This window comes from Fulmarus glacialis, unplaced genomic scaffold, assembly GCF_000690835.1.
Source record: "Fulmarus glacialis isolate BGI_N327 unplaced genomic scaffold, ASM69083v1 scaffold20249, whole genome shotgun sequence".
Lineage (NCBI taxonomy): Eukaryota > Metazoa > Chordata > Aves > Procellariiformes > Procellariidae > Fulmarus > Fulmarus glacialis.
The window spans coordinates 1-19,415 of record NW_009235443.1 but is presented as its reverse complement, the minus strand read 5'-3'; the positions used below and the strand labels follow the sequence as shown (position 1 = coordinate 19,415).

Here is a 19,415-nt window from a genome sequence, read left to right as displayed (position 1 = left end):
GCTATACAGAGTGACTCCAAACTTTGATACTAACAGAAATTTTACCAGAATACATCAAGAACATAATTTCTCTATAGATTCCTTCAGCATGGGGGCCATCGTACCCAGGTAATGCAACACACATACCTGGTAGGTTCAGAAAACAGGTTGGACTCTTTATAAATGCAGTATTAACTCGTGTGATCCTACAAAGGGCAAAAAATAAAACACTTACTATCTTCATACTGTTGCACACTGCTGACCCACGGCTAGCGCAACAGCACAAAGCAATCTGGCAGGCTTTCAAATGCCAAGTCTGGCATGGTGACGGACAATATGCTCTGCCAGCTGTGCAACTCCTTCAGGAGCTGCAAAATGGCAAAAAAATAATTCCCTGATGATTTTTAAGGATTGTTCATTATTATGCCTTGAAGAGCCCCTGCCAATAATTTATGAAGTATTGATCACATCATGCTCAGGGTTTTTCCTCCATAGCAGCTAAACAAGTTCCCTGAAAACAACAGAAGACGCAACAATATTGTCCTAATACAAACAATTACTTGGATAAGCTACAACTGTTGCCCCAGGCATGTGGGAAAATTGCAAATAGGTGGCAAAGTTATCATATGTCCCATCTCCCACTTTTCGATATGTAATCTACACCATGAAAACATTTTCAGGTTCACATCTCGAAGCATATGCAACAGGCCAATTAGCTAAACGTGGGCCATTTTTAAAGAATAGTTCATTGCACAATGTCATCAGAAAGTATTCATTAAAAGCCTGTTTCTATCACTGCGTACTAGCAGATAAAGAAATTAAACTGCTGACAGTTAGTCCTACCGAGTTTTATTGATGACTAAGTTCTATCTATGTTCCATTTTTTTCTTTCAAGGATCTTTCAAAATCCTCTTGTACAATTTTTCTACACAATCTGAGTGTTACTGCTGATAAAGACATATTACTTACCCCCTTCAGAATTATTTCTGAGAAACACTGGTAGTAATAGCTGAGATGAGCATACTATAAAACTTATCCAGATGGATTTAAAAGAGAAGAAAAAAAGACTAACTTTGAAGCAATTACTGTAAAATATACCTTAAGGCAAGTATTATCACCAATACCTGGCCAGTCACTTCTGAAGCCAATTGTTCTTTCTACAAAAATATAAAGATCTGGAGAGGAAGCAGTAGTTTCTCCAGATTAGATTAACTGCAATAGTTGCACATAAAACTACAACTTTAAGCAAACCCCAATAAAAGGCTAGCTTTCAACTTCTAAGCTATTAATAATTTTTTTCTTCGCAGGAACTCATTCTCAGTGATCTAAGCTGGCTCACTCTAGATGAGAGTTCTTGTTCCAATTTACATAGCTGTAAAGCAGTCTAGAAAATGACTGTGTTCTGTGTCACATTATGGTTTAGAACTGGTGAGACAACTAGACCAGACTCTTTGCAGACAAAGCAACTGAGTTAAGTGACAACTCTAAGAAGGTATTGATGAAACCACCAGCTTGAGATACCGATCACTCCAATGTTGTTGCTTAACAATTGTGTTGCTACGAGTTCTTTCTTCATAATTGACACCTAAATATTGCTATAAACTAATTAGCCACAAACAGAGGAAAAAATAATTTTGGTTGTATATAAAAAAACCCTTTAATACATTGGAGATGGAATAGTTACTTAGCTGCAAAAGTTCTGACATTGTTACCTGACATTAAGTATTATGCTTTAAATACCAGCAAGGGCACCATAGCCACTACCACATGATGAACTCTTTCCATTGATTTCCCTATGTAATTTTCCAAAGTCAATTTTACGAAAACTGATATCAACTTTGGGCTGAGTTGGACAGAAGGTTTGCGGTTTGGGTTTGTTTTCTTTTTTTAACTGAAATTACCATCATTGCAAATTTCTTCAGAACCATTTGTCAAAATTACCTTTTAGAGACATTTTTAGCACTTCAGAAAAACTGCACTAAAAATGAGAAATATTTAAGAAAAGCCTACACAACTGAAATCAGGTATTTGCTCGTTATCAAAATTTGTGAATACCAGATTGCAGTTACAAACTACACTTTTTGGCTCATTATCATTCAGCTGTTGAACCACAGATACAGCTTGCATCACCTAAGAGGACTACGCAACAACAGGCAGGTTACTACTGCTTAAAGCTCTTGCTTCTTTATAACATTTTGAGTTTCTATGAATCCTTCTTTTCCAGGAAAACAGCAACATGGCTTATTGGAAATTCTACTAAAAAATGCATCTTTTTTTTTTTTTTCACTTCTTATCACAGTGGTAATATATAACCTATCAAGGAGAGTAAAATTTAAAGTGCACTGCATGAAACAATCTAGTTCTCCCATATCTTTGTATCTCCTATATTTATCAAACTTCCACACTCTCATTATGCATAAGAAAACATAGTTCTCAATTAATAGCTATTTTAAATACTACTTCTATATTCCTCTTCTACCTCCTCTTCTACTGTGAGCAAGTGTTACTGAGCTGAAAGGAGTGATCAGTTCACTTACCACAGAACTGCAACCACTCTTCAGAATTTTTCTGCCAGAAACACTAAGACACCTTTTAGGACAAGGAATTAATAATTTTACTAATGTAATTAAAGTAATTTAGATCGATCCGAAACAACACGCTCTTTCATCCCTTGGTTAATACTGGTCAAACAGTGTGATGTACACTAACAGTTCACATCATATACCATTTATCATGCAGGAAGGATGCAATTTTAGACCATCCAAAACATTCAATGAAGTATTTGCCCTGCTGGCAAACTTCACGGAAAATTATTTTCTATAAAAGCTTGTGTTATTATAATGGAAGCTTTCAACTTCACTGGAAGGAATAAAAGTACTCTTTGCTCACATCAACTTTGGCTAACAACTCTGTTACGTACTTGCAGGAAACCAGCGATGCAACTGACTCCCATTTACAAAACAAATCCTAGTGATACAAATTTTGATCCTTGTGTCATATCTCTTTTCCAACCAGAAAGAGTCTCAGAGAAGATAGGACTTAAGACTGTTTAAAGTATCTTTAAAAATAAATTTTAACAGGCAATTTTAAAGATTCTTTTGACCCCATTTCATTATCCCGAACTACCATCGGTTCTTTATACAGTTTTCAGATCAAGACCTGAAATTGTTTACTGGATACATTTCTTTATCAGATTTGACTGTGAGATCATCTTCCCCGGCACCTTTTCAAACTATGAAAACACTTGTAAAAGCCATGAAACAGAATATTGTGTAATGTTCAGATCCTTACAGTAAGATTTCTTTCACTAAAGTCTCCAAAACTGTTAGTGGTTTAAGTGTTTTCCCCAGGCAATATACTCCCCTTTCCTAACTGAAATATTAATACCTGTCATACTTTATCAAAGAAATCTTGACTCTGCACAATGTAAGTGTTTTAGGGTACAAGCACCTATAACAATTATTTAGATTGGGGGTGGGGTGGGGGAGGTTGGTAGGATGTCTCTTTGCTTGTTTATTCCAAATGAATAGCGTTTAGCTGCCATTAAAAGCTAGTACAGATACAGGAGAATTCCCACCTTTCCAAGCAAGCTTTAGCAGCAAATAGATCTCAGATGCTCTCATGAGACTGTTAGTCCGACTGAATGCAGGGCATACTACCTTTCCATTAACAGCATATTTTGAGAAGTGGATCTGGTTAAGTCTAAATATTGCTCAGGGAAGGAGAAGAAGAAAGATGTTCAGCTTCACCTCACCTCCAGTACATACTGTCTAAGTAAAATGATTAAAAATGAGACTGTCACTCACAAAGTTATTTAACTTCAGGGTAAAGCTATGCTTAGACAATGGGAACAGCTTAACAATTAATTCTAGAATTTATTTTATTAGAGAGTCCTGTTTCTACATTTCCTTAATCTTTTGAAATATGTCTTCATATTCTACTACATAGGTACAGGAAGAAAATAAAAAAGCTAGGATTTACCCACAAATACTACAGACTTTGAGGATGGGGGAAGGCAAGTTTCTGCCTTTCCTGTGTCTCTACATCCCTCTGGCTCATCTTAGCTGAGGAATCTGAATTATCCAAGACCCTTGGAAGGAAATATTTTTAAATAGTAAGTACCAACACTAGGTTTGACTTGAAGTTAATATTCTTGCCCTCAAGAGCAATACAGCAAAGAGTAAGAAATGGTATTCCTTATTTTTACTGCTAATGAAGAAAATGCAGAACTCAGAAAATACAGCTTACAGCCCATGGTAGCACTGACATTTTGTGGAGGTAAGGGGTAGTGAATCTTTCATTTCACATACAAACAAGAACCAGATTAGTAACCCTGAAAATTACACAGAGAAGTTCAATTATTGTTTAAAGGGAATCACAGTTAAGAACAAAAAAAAAGCCAAATAGAAAGGAACCATAGTAATCTATCAGAGAACTGACAGCAGACTAGGCAAAATTCATGGCAATTTGCTTCAGTTCCACACTGCTTACAAGTAATGAATGCATAGCTGAGGAGCACACCTGCCCCACAGCGCAGCTGCAGCCTGTGACATTTACTACAGATGTCCTGTATTCCCCTTCATCCCTCTCACCGCCAGAATTGTCCACAAACCCAGCTTTCCCCAGTCCCAGCACTCAGATGACTATCACCTTGCATATCAGCTTTCTAGATCTGATTTCAAGCCACACTCATGCTGAATAGACTAAAAAAGAACAGCTAGCTGTTTTGCTCATACTTGAGCCTTTTCCTTAAGTGATGGCACTAATTCGGGGTTCTCCTCTTTACCAGAACACACAGGAATTTTGTGACTGATAATACTAAACTTTTGTTAAACTTAGCTGAATTTGAATCAATAGGTTTAAAAAAACGCAAAACTGATGGAAAGGTTTATGATCACACTGTCTTGTCTTTATCCCTTTATTAAAAACAGCACTACTTTTAGTTTGATTTCCTAAGGGTTTTTTCTTTATTAGTATATTCCATGCAGGCATGTGTGATCTCTGCCCACCCTAAGCCCTCAAGTTAGAAAGTCCTAGGGCCAATATGATTATGTACAAAGTAACTCACTTTATAAAAGTTGATTAATATCAGCAACAATAGTAATACAATAGTATTCACCAACAAGCGTCCAGTATCATATAGATTTACATAGCATTGCTACGAAACAGCTACAAAACCAGAGCATTTCTATGAAGTTCTGGCTGTCAATATAATGAAAAATAAACATTTTTCTACACTGTTAAAAAAAAAAGTTGAGCCATTCAGTCATTCCTAGCCAAGATTTCTTTGTGTAACAAAATACATTCTCACTCAGCATTAAATTTTCAAGTTTTTTTACATTTTTAATATATAGTTCTAGCAGGTTGGGGATTTGGGGGGTTTTTTGTTTTGTTTTTTAACACGGTCTTCAGTTTTAAGTTACTATTTTAAACAGAATAAATAGTCTGTAGATCAGATAGAAAACTATATGCAAGAATGAATTGCAAAAGTAAATTATCTTTCCATTGATAGCCCACAGGGCTATTTTTTGCCACTTTTTCAAAAGGTTTTATTTAAACATACACACAGAGAGCACATATTACATTGCTGTTGTATGTGAAAACAAGCAAGCAACCCTCCACTGCCAAAGCTGGTGGTTCACAAGTGGACAGGGGAAAAAAGGATTAAATAAACTCTTGAGAGGCCATTTGTTTGCATAAGTTAATTTCTGAGGAAATTAAGGTGCCCAAAACTGTGCTCATCTTCACCTAAAAAGTAAGGTCAATTCCTAGCATCAGCAGCTGCAGTAAGTCCCACTGTCAACTAGAATGAAAAATGGCACAAAACATGCAACTAGAATGAAACATGGCACAAAAACATTAAACACATCACATGAACTCAGATTTCAAGATAAAGGATCTTCCTGAACTTGGCTCATGGCACTCTGCACAAACAGCAGTGCATGGATAAAGGCTTTAGACTTTGAAAGTATTCAAACCAGAACTCATAGTTGGCATAATTTTGCAAAAGCTAGAAGTTACAAATTCTATAAGTTTGTACAGAAGTTACTCTGAAGCACGCAATTACTGAATTTTAAACTGCCTGACAATATTATCCAGTCTTCTTAGAATACCTTTCCAAAGTAATTTTTGATCCTGCAGATTAATACTTTATATAGAATATGAAATGCTGTTCTGGAACAAATCAGTAAGATGGAGGAGATACAACATTAAGATGCAGCCAGATTAACAGTGGGGGAAAGTACATTAAAAATGTCCTTTAACTAACCTCCATTAAAAAAAAAAAAAAGACTCAAGACTGTCCCCTAAATCGAAGATATTAAAAAAAAAAAAACAAACCCAAAACCAGTAACAACCACACAAAAACCAAAAAGAACAAAACCAAAGAAACCCACAGTTCCCTATCTAATCTTATTTTAGAACAGAAGAATGACTTTTACATATTTTGCACTCTTTGGCAGGGAATCTATGAAATCAAAACATGTCCTGACAAATTGAACCTTTCCTAAGAAGGGTTCACAGTCATAAACTCATTTATAATGTGTTATGTGGGAGACGGCAACTCATAACAGTTTGAAAATCAACAACATGGAATGTACCAACAGATTTTTGAAGAATGACAGTAGCAGTTATTTACATTCAGGGTAGTTAATTGTTCTTTATGAATTAGGTTTCCCCTGTATAAATTAGAAAACTACAAAAAGTCAAAATTGGGAGAAATCCCCATTGTCTTTAAAAGTTCAAGCAAAAGTATCTTTGCAGCACTTTCCTTAGACAATAGCGTATTGCTCGTATAAAAGGTCTCTTATCCTATAGAAGTCCTGACAGAGACAGCCTTCCAATCCAATGCGCCCTGTTTCAGTCTGAAACGAAAGACATGTTTCTCATTACTGTAAAGATAATAAATTGAAACTTTATTTTCATTTAGAATATTATTTACCAAAGAGTTTAAGACACAGAACACCTACCCTGCGAACAGCCACCAGATTGTTGCACACAAGCACTCCTCCTACAAATTCAGCTTGTATACCTTCTCGCAAGAGAACTTGCTTGAAGTCGGACAGTCTTGGCTCATTCATAAACACAGACTGATGTCCAAGAACCTTTAAACAACACACACAATTTTAATCCTTCTGCTACTTAATACCTTCCATTTTTCCAAAGATATCCTCATCATTGTGTTGGCAGCAGTGTGGCCTAGACTACAGGACTATAAATGAGAAGATTGGTTCTATTTCTGTTCACCTGCAGCAAGACATTTCCAGGATAGCAAGGCGTTAGAAGTTATTTGTCAAGTAAAGGAAAAGTTTCCTTCTTTGCTCACATATTGAAGACAAATGGAAAGCTGTCATTGAAGATCCCTCTTCCAAGCCATGTTATGCCAGGGTCAGAGGTGCAGTAAGCTGTACTGCTGATCAGTACATACTTCTATGACAGTTGTCATGAATGTGAACAGACTTTAGAGTTGTCTCCACGTTTATCTAGCTCCTAGAACAGACTACATTTAGGACTGTGCAACAGTATCTTAAAAAGCAATTCTAGGATTAGAACGCATTTTAATCATTCACTGAAAAGATAAAATAGTATCTACTCACATGCAAAGTATTTAAAAGTAAAGATAAATTTATAGAAAAGATTAATTTAATGAACTTTCAAATATAGAGGCAGAAATGTATGAATTTCAAAGATCTGTATCTCAAGTACATGAAGTATTTTCCACAGCATCAACAAAACATAACAAAATCCAACAGCGACTAAATGCCAACTGATTTCCAAATCTACACGTATTAACTACAAATATGAAACATGCTAATTAAAATCTTATCTTCACCAATAGATGGTACTGTATGCTAGGCACTGTTAGTGGATGCAAGAGATCATTCTTGCTGAAAAGCATAAAATCTGAACAAAGAACAGTACCAGGTTTAACAAAGAGAAAACCAAATATGAAAATCCAGTTCCAGTTAGGCATTCATTTGAATAAGATCACAGTATCAACCTCTAAGCACCAGAAAAAGACAAACGAATACAGAGTTCTTCAAAAAAGAAGTCCAGATCAGCGTAATTTCTGTACCTCATGAGGTGGCAGAGGTTCCAAAGTAGGAATGATCTCGCTTTCCTCACACATCTCCTTGTCATCGTCACCGAAGAGGCTTTTCATGGCCTTCTGTTGTGCGATGACACTAGAGTCTGAAGAAGGCATATCCACTTGCATCTCTGTATCTTCATCTTCCCTCAGCTCTCCCTCTTCCAAAATAACTCCAGTATCCACTTTCGAAACCCGCATGTCCAGAACACCATCTATCCAAGCCAACTCAGCATCTTTGGCTTTACAGAACTGAAGGGAGCTGACAAGAGAATCTTTTAACCTGACCTGGGTTGCACAAAAATAAAAGTACTATTAGTTTGATGGAAAACACAGAGAGAGTTCTTACTTCAAGCTTTAAAAATTAGAGGTTTTCCTTTCACTGTCTCTCCACATATATTTGATTCATACTCTTTCGGGGAGGGAGAGGAGGGAATTGGTATCACCAAGGCAAGATGTTCTATACTTTCAAAATATAATTTGTAAAACCCTCATGTCACTACTCAACTTAAAAAGCAGCGGAGATCAATACCTTTTTTGTCTTGGTTAAAATAAAAAAAGAACCTATACGACTGCAAACTTGAGTTAAACTTACAGAAAAAGCAATCAATTCTTTTTGAAACATCAGAAACCTTTTCTGTGGCCAAGTAGTTCCTCAGTTGGCCTTAGTAAATTTAAGGAAAGTTTCTATAGATACATTTAGGTTACTGAACATCAGTTCCAAGTTTCAACCGTCCAAAAAAAAATTAACATTTTATGGTAAGAAGGGATGTTGTAAATATCAGATTTTACAGTGACCAAAACATTACCTTACCCTGATTCTTCTGGTGCATTCCAGGACTTTAACCCATTAAATAAAGCCCTACTCTGAAGACTGCTATCCACATGAGATTGTGCATGATGCCCATAGCAGAATCAAGGCTGCAACTGTATGAAGGATACTGCAACTAACTATCCATCTGCAGCACAGTCGACTCAAAAGACACCGGGACTCTGATGCCCCACTCACATCTATTATTTTCTAATTCAATGTCTCCAGTGTACTTCATCCGTTCAGAAAGCTTCAAACAGAAAAACAAACTAAAGCTATGCAGAAGATTGAATTTCCCCTTTATATTAAAAAAAAAATTGAAATTAAATATGAAGCAATTACAATTTTATTCAGATAAATATTTTGTGAAAAATCATAATCATGTCATTTCTTACACACTAGCAATCCTAATAGCTTTAAAAAAACAAAACAACCCCAAACACCAACCAACAAACCGAACACAGAAAACACCGCTCTTAAGACTCTCAGAACTGGATAATTTTGAGTAACTGGAACTTTCCACTTCCTACAGGGTAACAGATTTTTCTCTAGAAAGAAGCAGAAGTACCTTTTTCAGCAATTCTACTTATGTTTTTCTATTAACCTTAAAAGGACAGAAGGAATAAAGGACTAATGCCTAAAGTGCATGTGAGAGACGTTCCTCTAAACAACTTCAAAAGTTGAATTGGGACCATACACCATTTTCACATACTCCACACAAATTATCCAAGTTTTCTTATTTAGAGCTTAACCATGAAAAGTAAATGCAATATATTAACACAGTGCAACACATTATGATAACCTCACTTTCCAAGAACCATCACATTAACTTTCTTTTGGGGGGTAGGGGTGTCTTATTTATTTATTTTTAACATTAACCCGCTCCTAGCTTTACATGTTCATTCTTAGGTACTATTTAGGTACGAAGGATTTTTTTTTTCTTTGCTCTCTAAGGCTCCCCTTCAAATTCCAAAAAGAATCCTGAATTGCAAGTAGTGTACAGTGGTACTCTAAATATAGGCATTATAAATCAATTATTAAGACTTGAGTAAAGCAAACTGATGTTCCCATGGACACAAACCTTGCCTCTTGCACTACAGGTAAAAATGCACTGATCTCATGTTTAAGCTTTTAAACACTTCTTATGAATAATAAGCATAAGGAGAATGCTTACCTAGAGGACAGAAAACGCTACTAATGTCTTGATCACACAAACCCAAGTGTACACAAAGGTAGTATTGTCTCTCCTCTCCCAAAGAATGGAAGGCCAAATTAGAGTCTGCCAATAGAGCTCTACTACAGTTCACAGTAATTACACAACTAACAAATTCTAGTACCTTACCTGGTAAATGTGAGTTTCGCTGGTTGCATCTACAGTTTCATGCAGTTTTGGCATGTAAACTTTAATATCTTTTCCACCAAAAGCTCTGCAACATTCTGCAAGGTCCTGACTGGCCTCAGGTGGTCCATGGACAATGATCAGTTGTCTTGGTTTCATTTGGTTTATAATTTTTTTAATTGAGTCCCCATCTGAGCGTCCTTCATAGTCAATGTATGTAACTCTGGCTCTAGTTTCAATTAAAAACCCAAGAATAACATTTTTTTAGTTTAAAAGATTAAACCTTTGAGTGCTCCAAAATATTTCATTTAAAAACTGAAGATATTTTGAAATTATTCTACATCAGCAAAAGATGTCAGCACAAAGTATATTATGGATCAGTAAAATACAGAATTGTCAAATATCAGCATGTATGTGTATTTAACACTATAAATTCCCAAAATTCACTTACATAGGTATCAAAAACATGAGATAAGCATATTCAAATAAGTTGTTCTTTTAACAAAATATATATACATTTAAGTATCTGTGCTAAAATACTATTGTTTCGTCTGTTCTTTCTCTTTCACTTGTCTCCATCAGACAAGGGAATAAACTGCGAATTTCTTAAAAGTGGGGAACCATAAGACTCTGTACCGTGCTCCCAGAAAGACTAGTAAAAAACTAACTTAGATAGCTTGGGGGAAAAAAAAACAAAAAGCAAGCCCTTTCCCACTTTCTTAATTCCGAGCTAGCTTTTTACCCAATTTGCACCATACCCGTGCCACCATTCTAGCCACCATTGACAAGAAGAAAGCCACTCACTTAATTTCCATGGATTCTGTTGCAGAAATACATTTAGTAGGAACATCTGATAAATCCTGGTCCATAGGCTCTTCCCCATTTGTCAAACCAGATTCTAATTTGCTTTTTTCTTCTTCTGTTGCTTGAAGTTCTGGAACTAGAAAATCCTCAGGTCTAAAGAATGGAAGGCATTTTGCTTTTAATAGTCTTACAGTAAAACCAAAGCACTACATAATGTAAAAACAAACAATGCTGACTATTACTACTGAGATGTTTTATAATTGTTACTGCCAACAATTTTATTACACTTGCCTTCAATATTTCCGTATTTGAACAGAGCTCATTTGGAAAATATCACCTTCCTATCTTAAAAAAGAACTTGAATATTCTGGGAAATACTAGCAAACTGAAGTTTTCTAGCAATTATTACTTATGCAAATAGGACAAGTATCACTAGATTTTTCTAGGATGAACAACGTTCTTTCCCCTCATTATAAATTTATCAAAATTATGTGTCATTTAAAGCAGACAAAAAGTCAGGCTAAAAATATTAAGTCTTCTATCTTGTAAGATAAAGCAAAAAAAAAAAAAAAAAAAGAAGCCCAGAGTGGAAAGACATCCTAAGAGGTGTGAACACAGGCCAAGGATCAGGATTCTGCAGCTTCAATCTCAACATAAGCTTTCTGTGAGACTTGGCTCAAACTGCCCTAACTGTTCAAAAGTTACTGCGATTCGAAGAGTACGTAACAGTGCTGCAAAAGAGACAAAATGATGATTTTGATTTTTATTACTTCTATTTTTGAATTATTTCATAGCTATTACACGTTAGTATGCATTACCACCACGTACTTGATAATCTCGCCATATTCATCCCATTTAATTCTTTCTTCAGGGGCTGGAAACATTGGATAAGATTTCTTTGCCTGTTTGAAAAAGCTTCCTTTCCGGCTACCTTCACCTTTCATCATCAAATCATGTTTGGTCTTATGTACCGTTGGCTGATCAATATCCTCTTCAGCATCACTCTCATCACTGGAATCGATATCTGCCCTGAAATGACATTCCAAAAAAACTTGTACTTTCTTTTTTTCTTCAGGTTTAATATTACATACACACACTAACTGGAAAATAACAGTTGACGTAACACTAACCAAGGACAAGTGCAGTTTATGTATCTGAGAAAGAGCTCCCAGGCAGATTAAACAGGTCTATCATAACAACAGATTAAAGACCACCATTCCCAATTCCTCTGTGCCCTCAGACAAGTCTATCAAAACTATGTTATTCATTTATCCCTGTAAATGGTTGAAGCAGAATGATCACACAGAAATCTCAACTCTGACCATAACAGCAGAATGCAAGAACAGCCAATATACTTACTCTTTAGACTGTTCTAACTTCTTAGCTGCTTCTTTCTTTAGTTTCTCCTTTTCTAGGTATTCTTCAAGTTCTTTTCCTTCTAACTTGACACGTTTCCTCAACTGCAGATAGAATTAAAGCTAATATTATTGTGAATAGCTGACACGATTTTAATACTTTTCCTACACGCTGATGACAAGAATATTTGTATTTAAGTATCAAGGGCAAGTACAATTTCTGTATCACAAGATTATGCAAACATGTGGCACTTTGGCGCAGCAACATCATGACAACGTTATCAGTTAGTAGAGCCTACTTTAACAGAAAAGCATTTCTAAAAGCATTAAAATCAATTAGCTTTACAAAAATTTCTTAAAACATCCTCAGGAAACATCTCTCCAATAAGTGAATGCAAATACTTTGAGATGAGCAGTGGTTTTTTTATTTTTGCGTCACTAACATCAAACCAGAAGAACCTGGCAAAGTCATACTAGCAGGCAAAACAATGGTAAGTTTTGTTTCTTGTTTTCTGAAAATCAAATCAGAGTATAGGTCACTTTGAATAACACTGAATTCTAGTAATAGTCTAATACTGTAATTCAATGCTTCCAATCCAATCTAAAACTAAAATAAAGCTGCATCATCAGGATCGAAATTACCACTGTGATCACAGGGGACTCCCATAAATTAACCATGTTTACCAGAGAGAAGTAGACACAGGTAAATAAATTATTGAAAATAATTTGAAAGCATGAATAACAATTGTGTTCTAATTCCTAGCTTTTGTTTGTCTTTTTAATTCTGATAGGACATATTGTGTTAATTTGACTTGATTCTCCCCTCATCCTAAACCAGAGTATTTTCCAGCAAGAATAATCCATCACATATTGCGATCTGTATGTCAACTGCAAGCAGAATTTTTCTATTATAACAAAAACACAAAGGAAAGTGTTGTCTAAAGATAAATATTTAAAAGCAACTTCATGCTCATCTCTATGGAGTATTAATTTTGCCACACCACCAAAAAGTATTTTGTAGGCCCTAATATGAGACCTATTTTTACATACATTTATCCACAATTGGTTAAATATGCAACATACTGATTTCAGATTTCCCTCCACCACTGGTAGCATTTTCAGGAGATCAAAAGGAAACTAAGTTCAGTTTTGTTCATATTCCTACAATATAAAAACTTTAAGATATATAGACAACTCTTACCTCAATATCTATAACTTTTTCAGAAGGATTATCAATCAGAAATCGTGCTAATGTTCCAGGTGTAGTGCGGTAAGTTAAAATTATAGAGTTTTTGGAATCCTGGCACCACTGAATGAAAAGATCTCTAGAAAACCCACACTCTAAGTCAGGTTGACTGGCAAGAACAACTTTTGGACTAGGCACTCGAGCCAGATCAGACAGACTATGACATAAGGAGAGATGCCGGAACTGAAAAGGATTGTTTCTCTTGTCTTCAAAGCACCTCATCAACTTGTCACTCATCCATTCAACCTAGAATAGGTATTAAGAAAAAATTATCTATAAGAATACAAGTTCTACAATAATGTACAAACCTGATACGAAGTACGGCATGCAATATGCACGTCATTACATCAACATTTCTCAGCAAGTGTAGAAATAATGCTGAGCATAAACAACACAGAAACAAGTATTTTAAGTCCTCTTTTTTAACAGCTATAAATTATGCTAACAAGTCTTGTGATAAAAACAGAAATGAGTATCAAGAAACATGCCTGTAACCACGGACTCCGTTACTTGATCGAAAGATCTGAGACACAAACACGTGCTATAGAATAAGGACAACACCCAATATTTAGCCATTTTTTACTGTTAAAAAGAAAAACAAAATGCTTTTGCATACATGTTCCATTACCGTCTTCATAATTGCATTTTAAAATCAAAACAAACCTGTGATTTAGAGAACTCCACTACATTGTAGCTGACGTTATTCAGAAGTGCTAGAGAGTAGACTCCTAATCCTGCATCTTTTGTTCTCCAAATCTGATCAAGAAGTTGAGCAAGTTCCAGAACTCTGCCTGCTGTGTCCACGGCTATTAATACATTCCCATCACCTCGTAATGTCTCCAAAACATTAGCTAAAAAGAATTAAAAACAAAACAAAAACCTACTTATACTTTGAACCAAAATTAGAATGTTTGTGGTTTGGTTTTTTTTTGTTTGCTCTATCACTCTAGCAATCATAATCAAAAGCAAATTGAACACAGAAAAAAATTAAACTTCAAAAGAGATCCAAAACCACATTTCCACCAAAATTAAAGGGAGTTAGAGTTTTCTTGGTAGCTCTGAAGATCTCACTGCCTTGATACTACTTTTTCTTTCTTTTTCTTTTTTTATTAAAAAAAAAAAACAACACACAGTAAAATGGGAGTTTAAAAAAGAATGTGCTGAGGAAGGTCATTTAAAAATCCCTTAAGAAAGGATTAATTGATACTGGGTAAAATACACTGTCTTCAAACACGGTTCATTGTTTTCATGAAAATGTTTAGCCCACAGGATCAGTACCATCAGAAAAGAGTAATTCAAACTTTCAATAAAGGTTCTTAGTTTGGACGCTGATGAATTTCTCATAGAAAAACAATTTACAGTGGCTAATAAATCACATTACTGCTATTTTCAAGCCCAAATAGAATACATACTCAGTAGCTGTTCATCCCTTTGCTTCCTCCTGGGTTGTACGTAAGTAGCATTAAATGAATCTGTAATAAGCAATGAAGGCCTGCTCAACATTTCCAAGGAACATCCATTCAGATGGCTGTGGAAAAAAGGCGAAATCTCACTTTTTGCATTTCTATTTTATGAGAAAAAATAAGACAGCTAGCTTCCAGATGTTTGCACGTACAGAAATCAAACTCCTCAGTAGCTGAATGTTTCCTGCTTACAAATAAATAAAACTGAGTGGAATGAAGAAACCCGGAGCTAATGCTTGTTTCAAATTGATTAATCTGAATGCAAGTGAAATTAGTGTCTTATTAAAGAGCTGGAGAGGCACTGCTACTTCCGTACCTGTTTATCACACACTAAATAATGCACACCTAACACAACATTTAAGAAATATATATCTTGTTATATTGAACTTACATCTCCCTCTTGTGGTTGAAATCAACTGCATAAACAATTTCTTCCTCTCCATCCTTGACAATCTTCCAAATTGTGCCTCCTATCATGTGGCCAGCTGGCAATGGTGTGATTGACAAACCATGTCCTTTGCCTACAAAAGTTTTCAATATTTTAGGTACACCACATGTATTAAAATCCATTACTCTGAATAAGAGATAGTAATTTTAAACAACTGAATGCCAAAATTATTACTGGGGAAAAAAGTCAAATGAAGTATGAAAAATCAGTAACATATCTGTCCTTCCCATCTAACCAGTAACTTCAAAATTTTTTGCAATTCATTTCTATTTTGCCTCCAGAAAAAGAAACTAAAGTGAAGATCACTTCTTCCCTCCACCTCCCACCAGTACTTAGAGGCACTGCAGAGCTGCTGTAACTACAGACCTACACAACAGTAAATTATATCACAAACATATCGCATGAAAGCAAGTACACTGGTGAAAGGCAGACCCCTCTCTGGGGCAACACAAAATCTTTACTGTATCATTCACTGTCTAGGTACTTACAAAAACACATATAAATTACACAAACTGGGAGTTTTCCAGAATGACAAACATGCAAGTAAAACAATACTTGTTCATCTGCTGCAGTCAGGGATGATGGATCTTTTCAGTATCTGGTGCCTTTTTTTTTTAATGCACTGTTGCTCCTCGTCATTAGTGCTAGCCTGTATCTTTGTCAGAGTAGAACTCGACCACCCATGACCATTACTCTGACTTCGCTGCATTCCACCAACTTGAACAGAAGTGCACAGCTTTAATAACAATTAAAACATACATTTATTTTCTTAGATGCATCCATTGAGTCTTTTTTCAAATCGCTTCCATTAAATATGAAACAAGTTTGGTGTTTTAAAAAAGTTGTTCACTAAAATTACTTTTGAGATGTAAAGGTTGACAGCACAGACATAACCTTGTTACAAATATCTTGAAAAAGGGTCAGCAGCCTTTCAAGGATGGCATCCCATTTCTATTTTCCAAATTACAGGGCAAGTATTTTGGCAAGAGGCATTCAGGAACTGGGAGATACTGCATCTCAGAGACAAGCTGGTAGTGGTCAGCTTGTATGTGTTTTTGTTCAAGAACAGGGTTTCCATTTCATTCTGATCTTTAAATTCAACATGAGTGAAACGCTGCTGATTCTCCAGATGCCACAGTTCCTAGCAATAAGCTACACTGAGTATCATTCAGAGCCAGTAAAGACCTCCTCATTAAATCATCCACATGCTATAACTTAATCTCTGCAATCTAGTCATTCTTTAGAAAGCTTTCCTTTGTGTTGCTGGTTACGAAAGAGTTCTGAGGTCTCTACCACTAGGCATGAGTAAATGCTTTTGAGAGACATGAGCAAATTCCAAGAAAAGTTACAAAAACAAAAAAGAAAAACAAATGTCTAAATATGCTTTGGCATGACCTCCTCCTCATTAATTCTACCCATTTCCACATACAATTACTGAGGCAAATGTTCAGCTGATACAGACTGACACAGGACTGCTGAATTCAGCCCTACAAAATGCACATTTCAAAACTTACTCCCTTTAAAAAAGAGTTACTTTAACTCTTAATGACTCTGTTGCCTTTCACTAAAAGTCATTTATTGAAACTTTGGTGACAACTTTACCTTTCAAGTTCACAATCTGAGAAAACTTCAGTTGTTGTATCTTATCAAAGGCTGCATCTACATCATCCAATGTAAAGAGTGTGAAATCTTCAGTATTATGGCGGGACTAAAACAAATAAGAAGTACAGAGCATTCAAGAACCTGAGCACTCTACCATATCAAAGATGTTGTGTATGAAAGTATCAACTTAAATATACCTGGTAGAGATCATACATAAACATCTGTCCCATTTTATATACAGGAATAGTTGCATAAATGGCGCAATTCAACCCCATTTTTCCAACTGCATATGGAAGAGCACCAAGGTGTAGAGGGTCAGGATGAGAAAGAAGAACAGCATCAACCTGGTGTACATGTCTACAAAAAGAGGGACAATAGAAGTTGGTATTATATACTCCCTATTATGGCTATTTTGAGAATACATACATAGTCCGAATGCCAAACAAGAAAACCTAAATCCTTCCAGGTTTAGAACAAAGTTTTTAAAATCATAATTAAAAGTTACAGATATTTCCAAATGTTCAAGTACTTAAAAATGCAAGTGACTTCTGAAAACATAATTTCAAGGTTTGGAAGATGTAAGTTTCACATCAAATTCTCGATTAGAAAGTACTTAATACATACTTGGACACCAGAAAGTACATTAACTGAGGGGCCAAAAATATTACCAGTGCTGACATGCTACAAATTGTTTATACATCTAAAAACCTAAAACAGACTACAACTTTTCTTCTGATGAGAAAGACCAAGAAACAGGACCAAAGACACAACAATCCTTAAACTGATAAGGATCAAATCAAAATATCTTTCTTTAAAAACAGAAAAGGTCAAATATATCATTTAAGAAAAGTGGCACATAAATTTTGGGGGTTTTATTCATTTTAAAAACAGAAGGGTTTTTTCTTGCAAAGTGTTGCATAAAATAAGAACTCAGACTAAAAACTTACTACCTATCATAACTGAAAAACCTGAGGGCACAAAACATATGCACAAGTGAAAATACAAGTTGGGCTGAAAGCTTTTTGTTCCCTCACACAGTAACTGAGGCACACATTCTTCTTGATGGCTGTTATTAAAAAGGGGATTTTATCTCATTGCTTCTCAGATAAGACACTCGAAAAATTTTATAAGTTATCCTTAGTACATAATAATCCTTAGTTAAAAGACTTCAAACACTACAAGTGTGTCAATGCTAGAAAAGTGAATCTATGAAAATAGCATCACAAAGCTTAGTTTCTTTCAGGAACTTCTATGTTTCACTCCTAACCTTGTAATCAATGCTTGCATCAGCAAAGCTCCTTGCTGTAAACCTGCAGAACTTCAGTATTAAAGTCTAGACAGGTTTATTTCTTCACAGGGCTGGGATAACTAACAGAAGCTGTTTTCCTGACAGACAGTCTATTCAACTTGAAATAAGAGGCGAGAGTTGAACCACTTTGTATTCTGCTTACATACACTAAGGATTCTTTCATTTAAAACTTAGTTAACCATTCTAAGTTAGTGTAGAGCCAAGGTCAGTCTCCCATAAACTCTGCTCTGTGTCGTGTTTATGAAAAAACCAAAACATCCAAGCCAAAACAAACACAGAACAGTTTGAGAATTACAGTTAATAGATATAACTCATTAGACTCACAAGAAAAAACCCAAGTTTTTACTGGAAATGTTTCAGCAGCGTAATTCCCTTCATATAAAACATACTTCAAACAAACAAACAAAAAGAACAATTTTGGACTTAACATCACCATACACGTATCATTGCATGGTATTTTAAAAGCTTTCAGAAAAGGACAAGACCTAATAGAAAAAAAAAAAGTGTATGGACTGAACTACTTACTTCCTCAGAGAATCAATAATATCCATAGAAAAGTTTTCATCCCAGCCACAGTCCAAAAGAAAACGAAATTCATCTACTTGCAACAGATAGCAAAGGGCAGATTCCTCCTGCACCCCTGAAAGCGTAGTCAACTTGATAATCGACGTCATTTTCCTCTCCAAGCGTTTAATCTCCAAAAAAACTAATCTGAATGGGGGAATAAAATGTTTCATTGACTGATCTAAAGGAAAAATCTATTTATTTAAATCTAACTTCATACATTTCTGAAAATATGCAGGATAACAGTTGTGAATACTATTCAATACAGCTACTGGATATCAATTAAGTCTCAGATATTAACTTTTGACCGTTGTAGATCTTCTGTTATTAGAAAGAGGGTTTTTTTTACAATAAAAATAATTAAAAAAAAGGGCCACTAGGAGCAATGCAGTTAACAGCAGCTCCCCCC

The 19,415-nt window shown here is 35.4% G+C and overlaps 1 protein-coding gene across 1 annotated transcript; it reads right to left on the bottom strand.

Annotated features, from left to right (window-relative positions):
• Positions 1-6,374: 6,374 nt before the first annotated feature.
• On the bottom strand, positions 6,375-19,150 carry CPSF2 (cleavage and polyadenylation specific factor 2, 100kDa). The gene is made up of 14 exons (XM_009586029.1): positions 18,968-19,150; positions 17,331-17,490; positions 17,134-17,239; positions 15,475-15,604; positions 15,033-15,148; positions 14,284-14,471; positions 13,576-13,866; positions 12,379-12,479; positions 11,848-12,048; positions 11,020-11,172; positions 10,219-10,444; positions 8,054-8,353; positions 6,948-7,082; positions 6,375-6,842 (listed from the first exon to the last, which is right to left on the bottom strand). Exons 1-14 carry the CDS (start codon positions 19,114-19,116, stop codon positions 6,750-6,752), a joined length of 2,349 nt encoding a protein of 782 aa, XP_009584324.1. The 5' UTR covers positions 19,117-19,150; the 3' UTR covers positions 6,375-6,749.
• Positions 19,151-19,415: the final 265 nt, after the last annotated feature.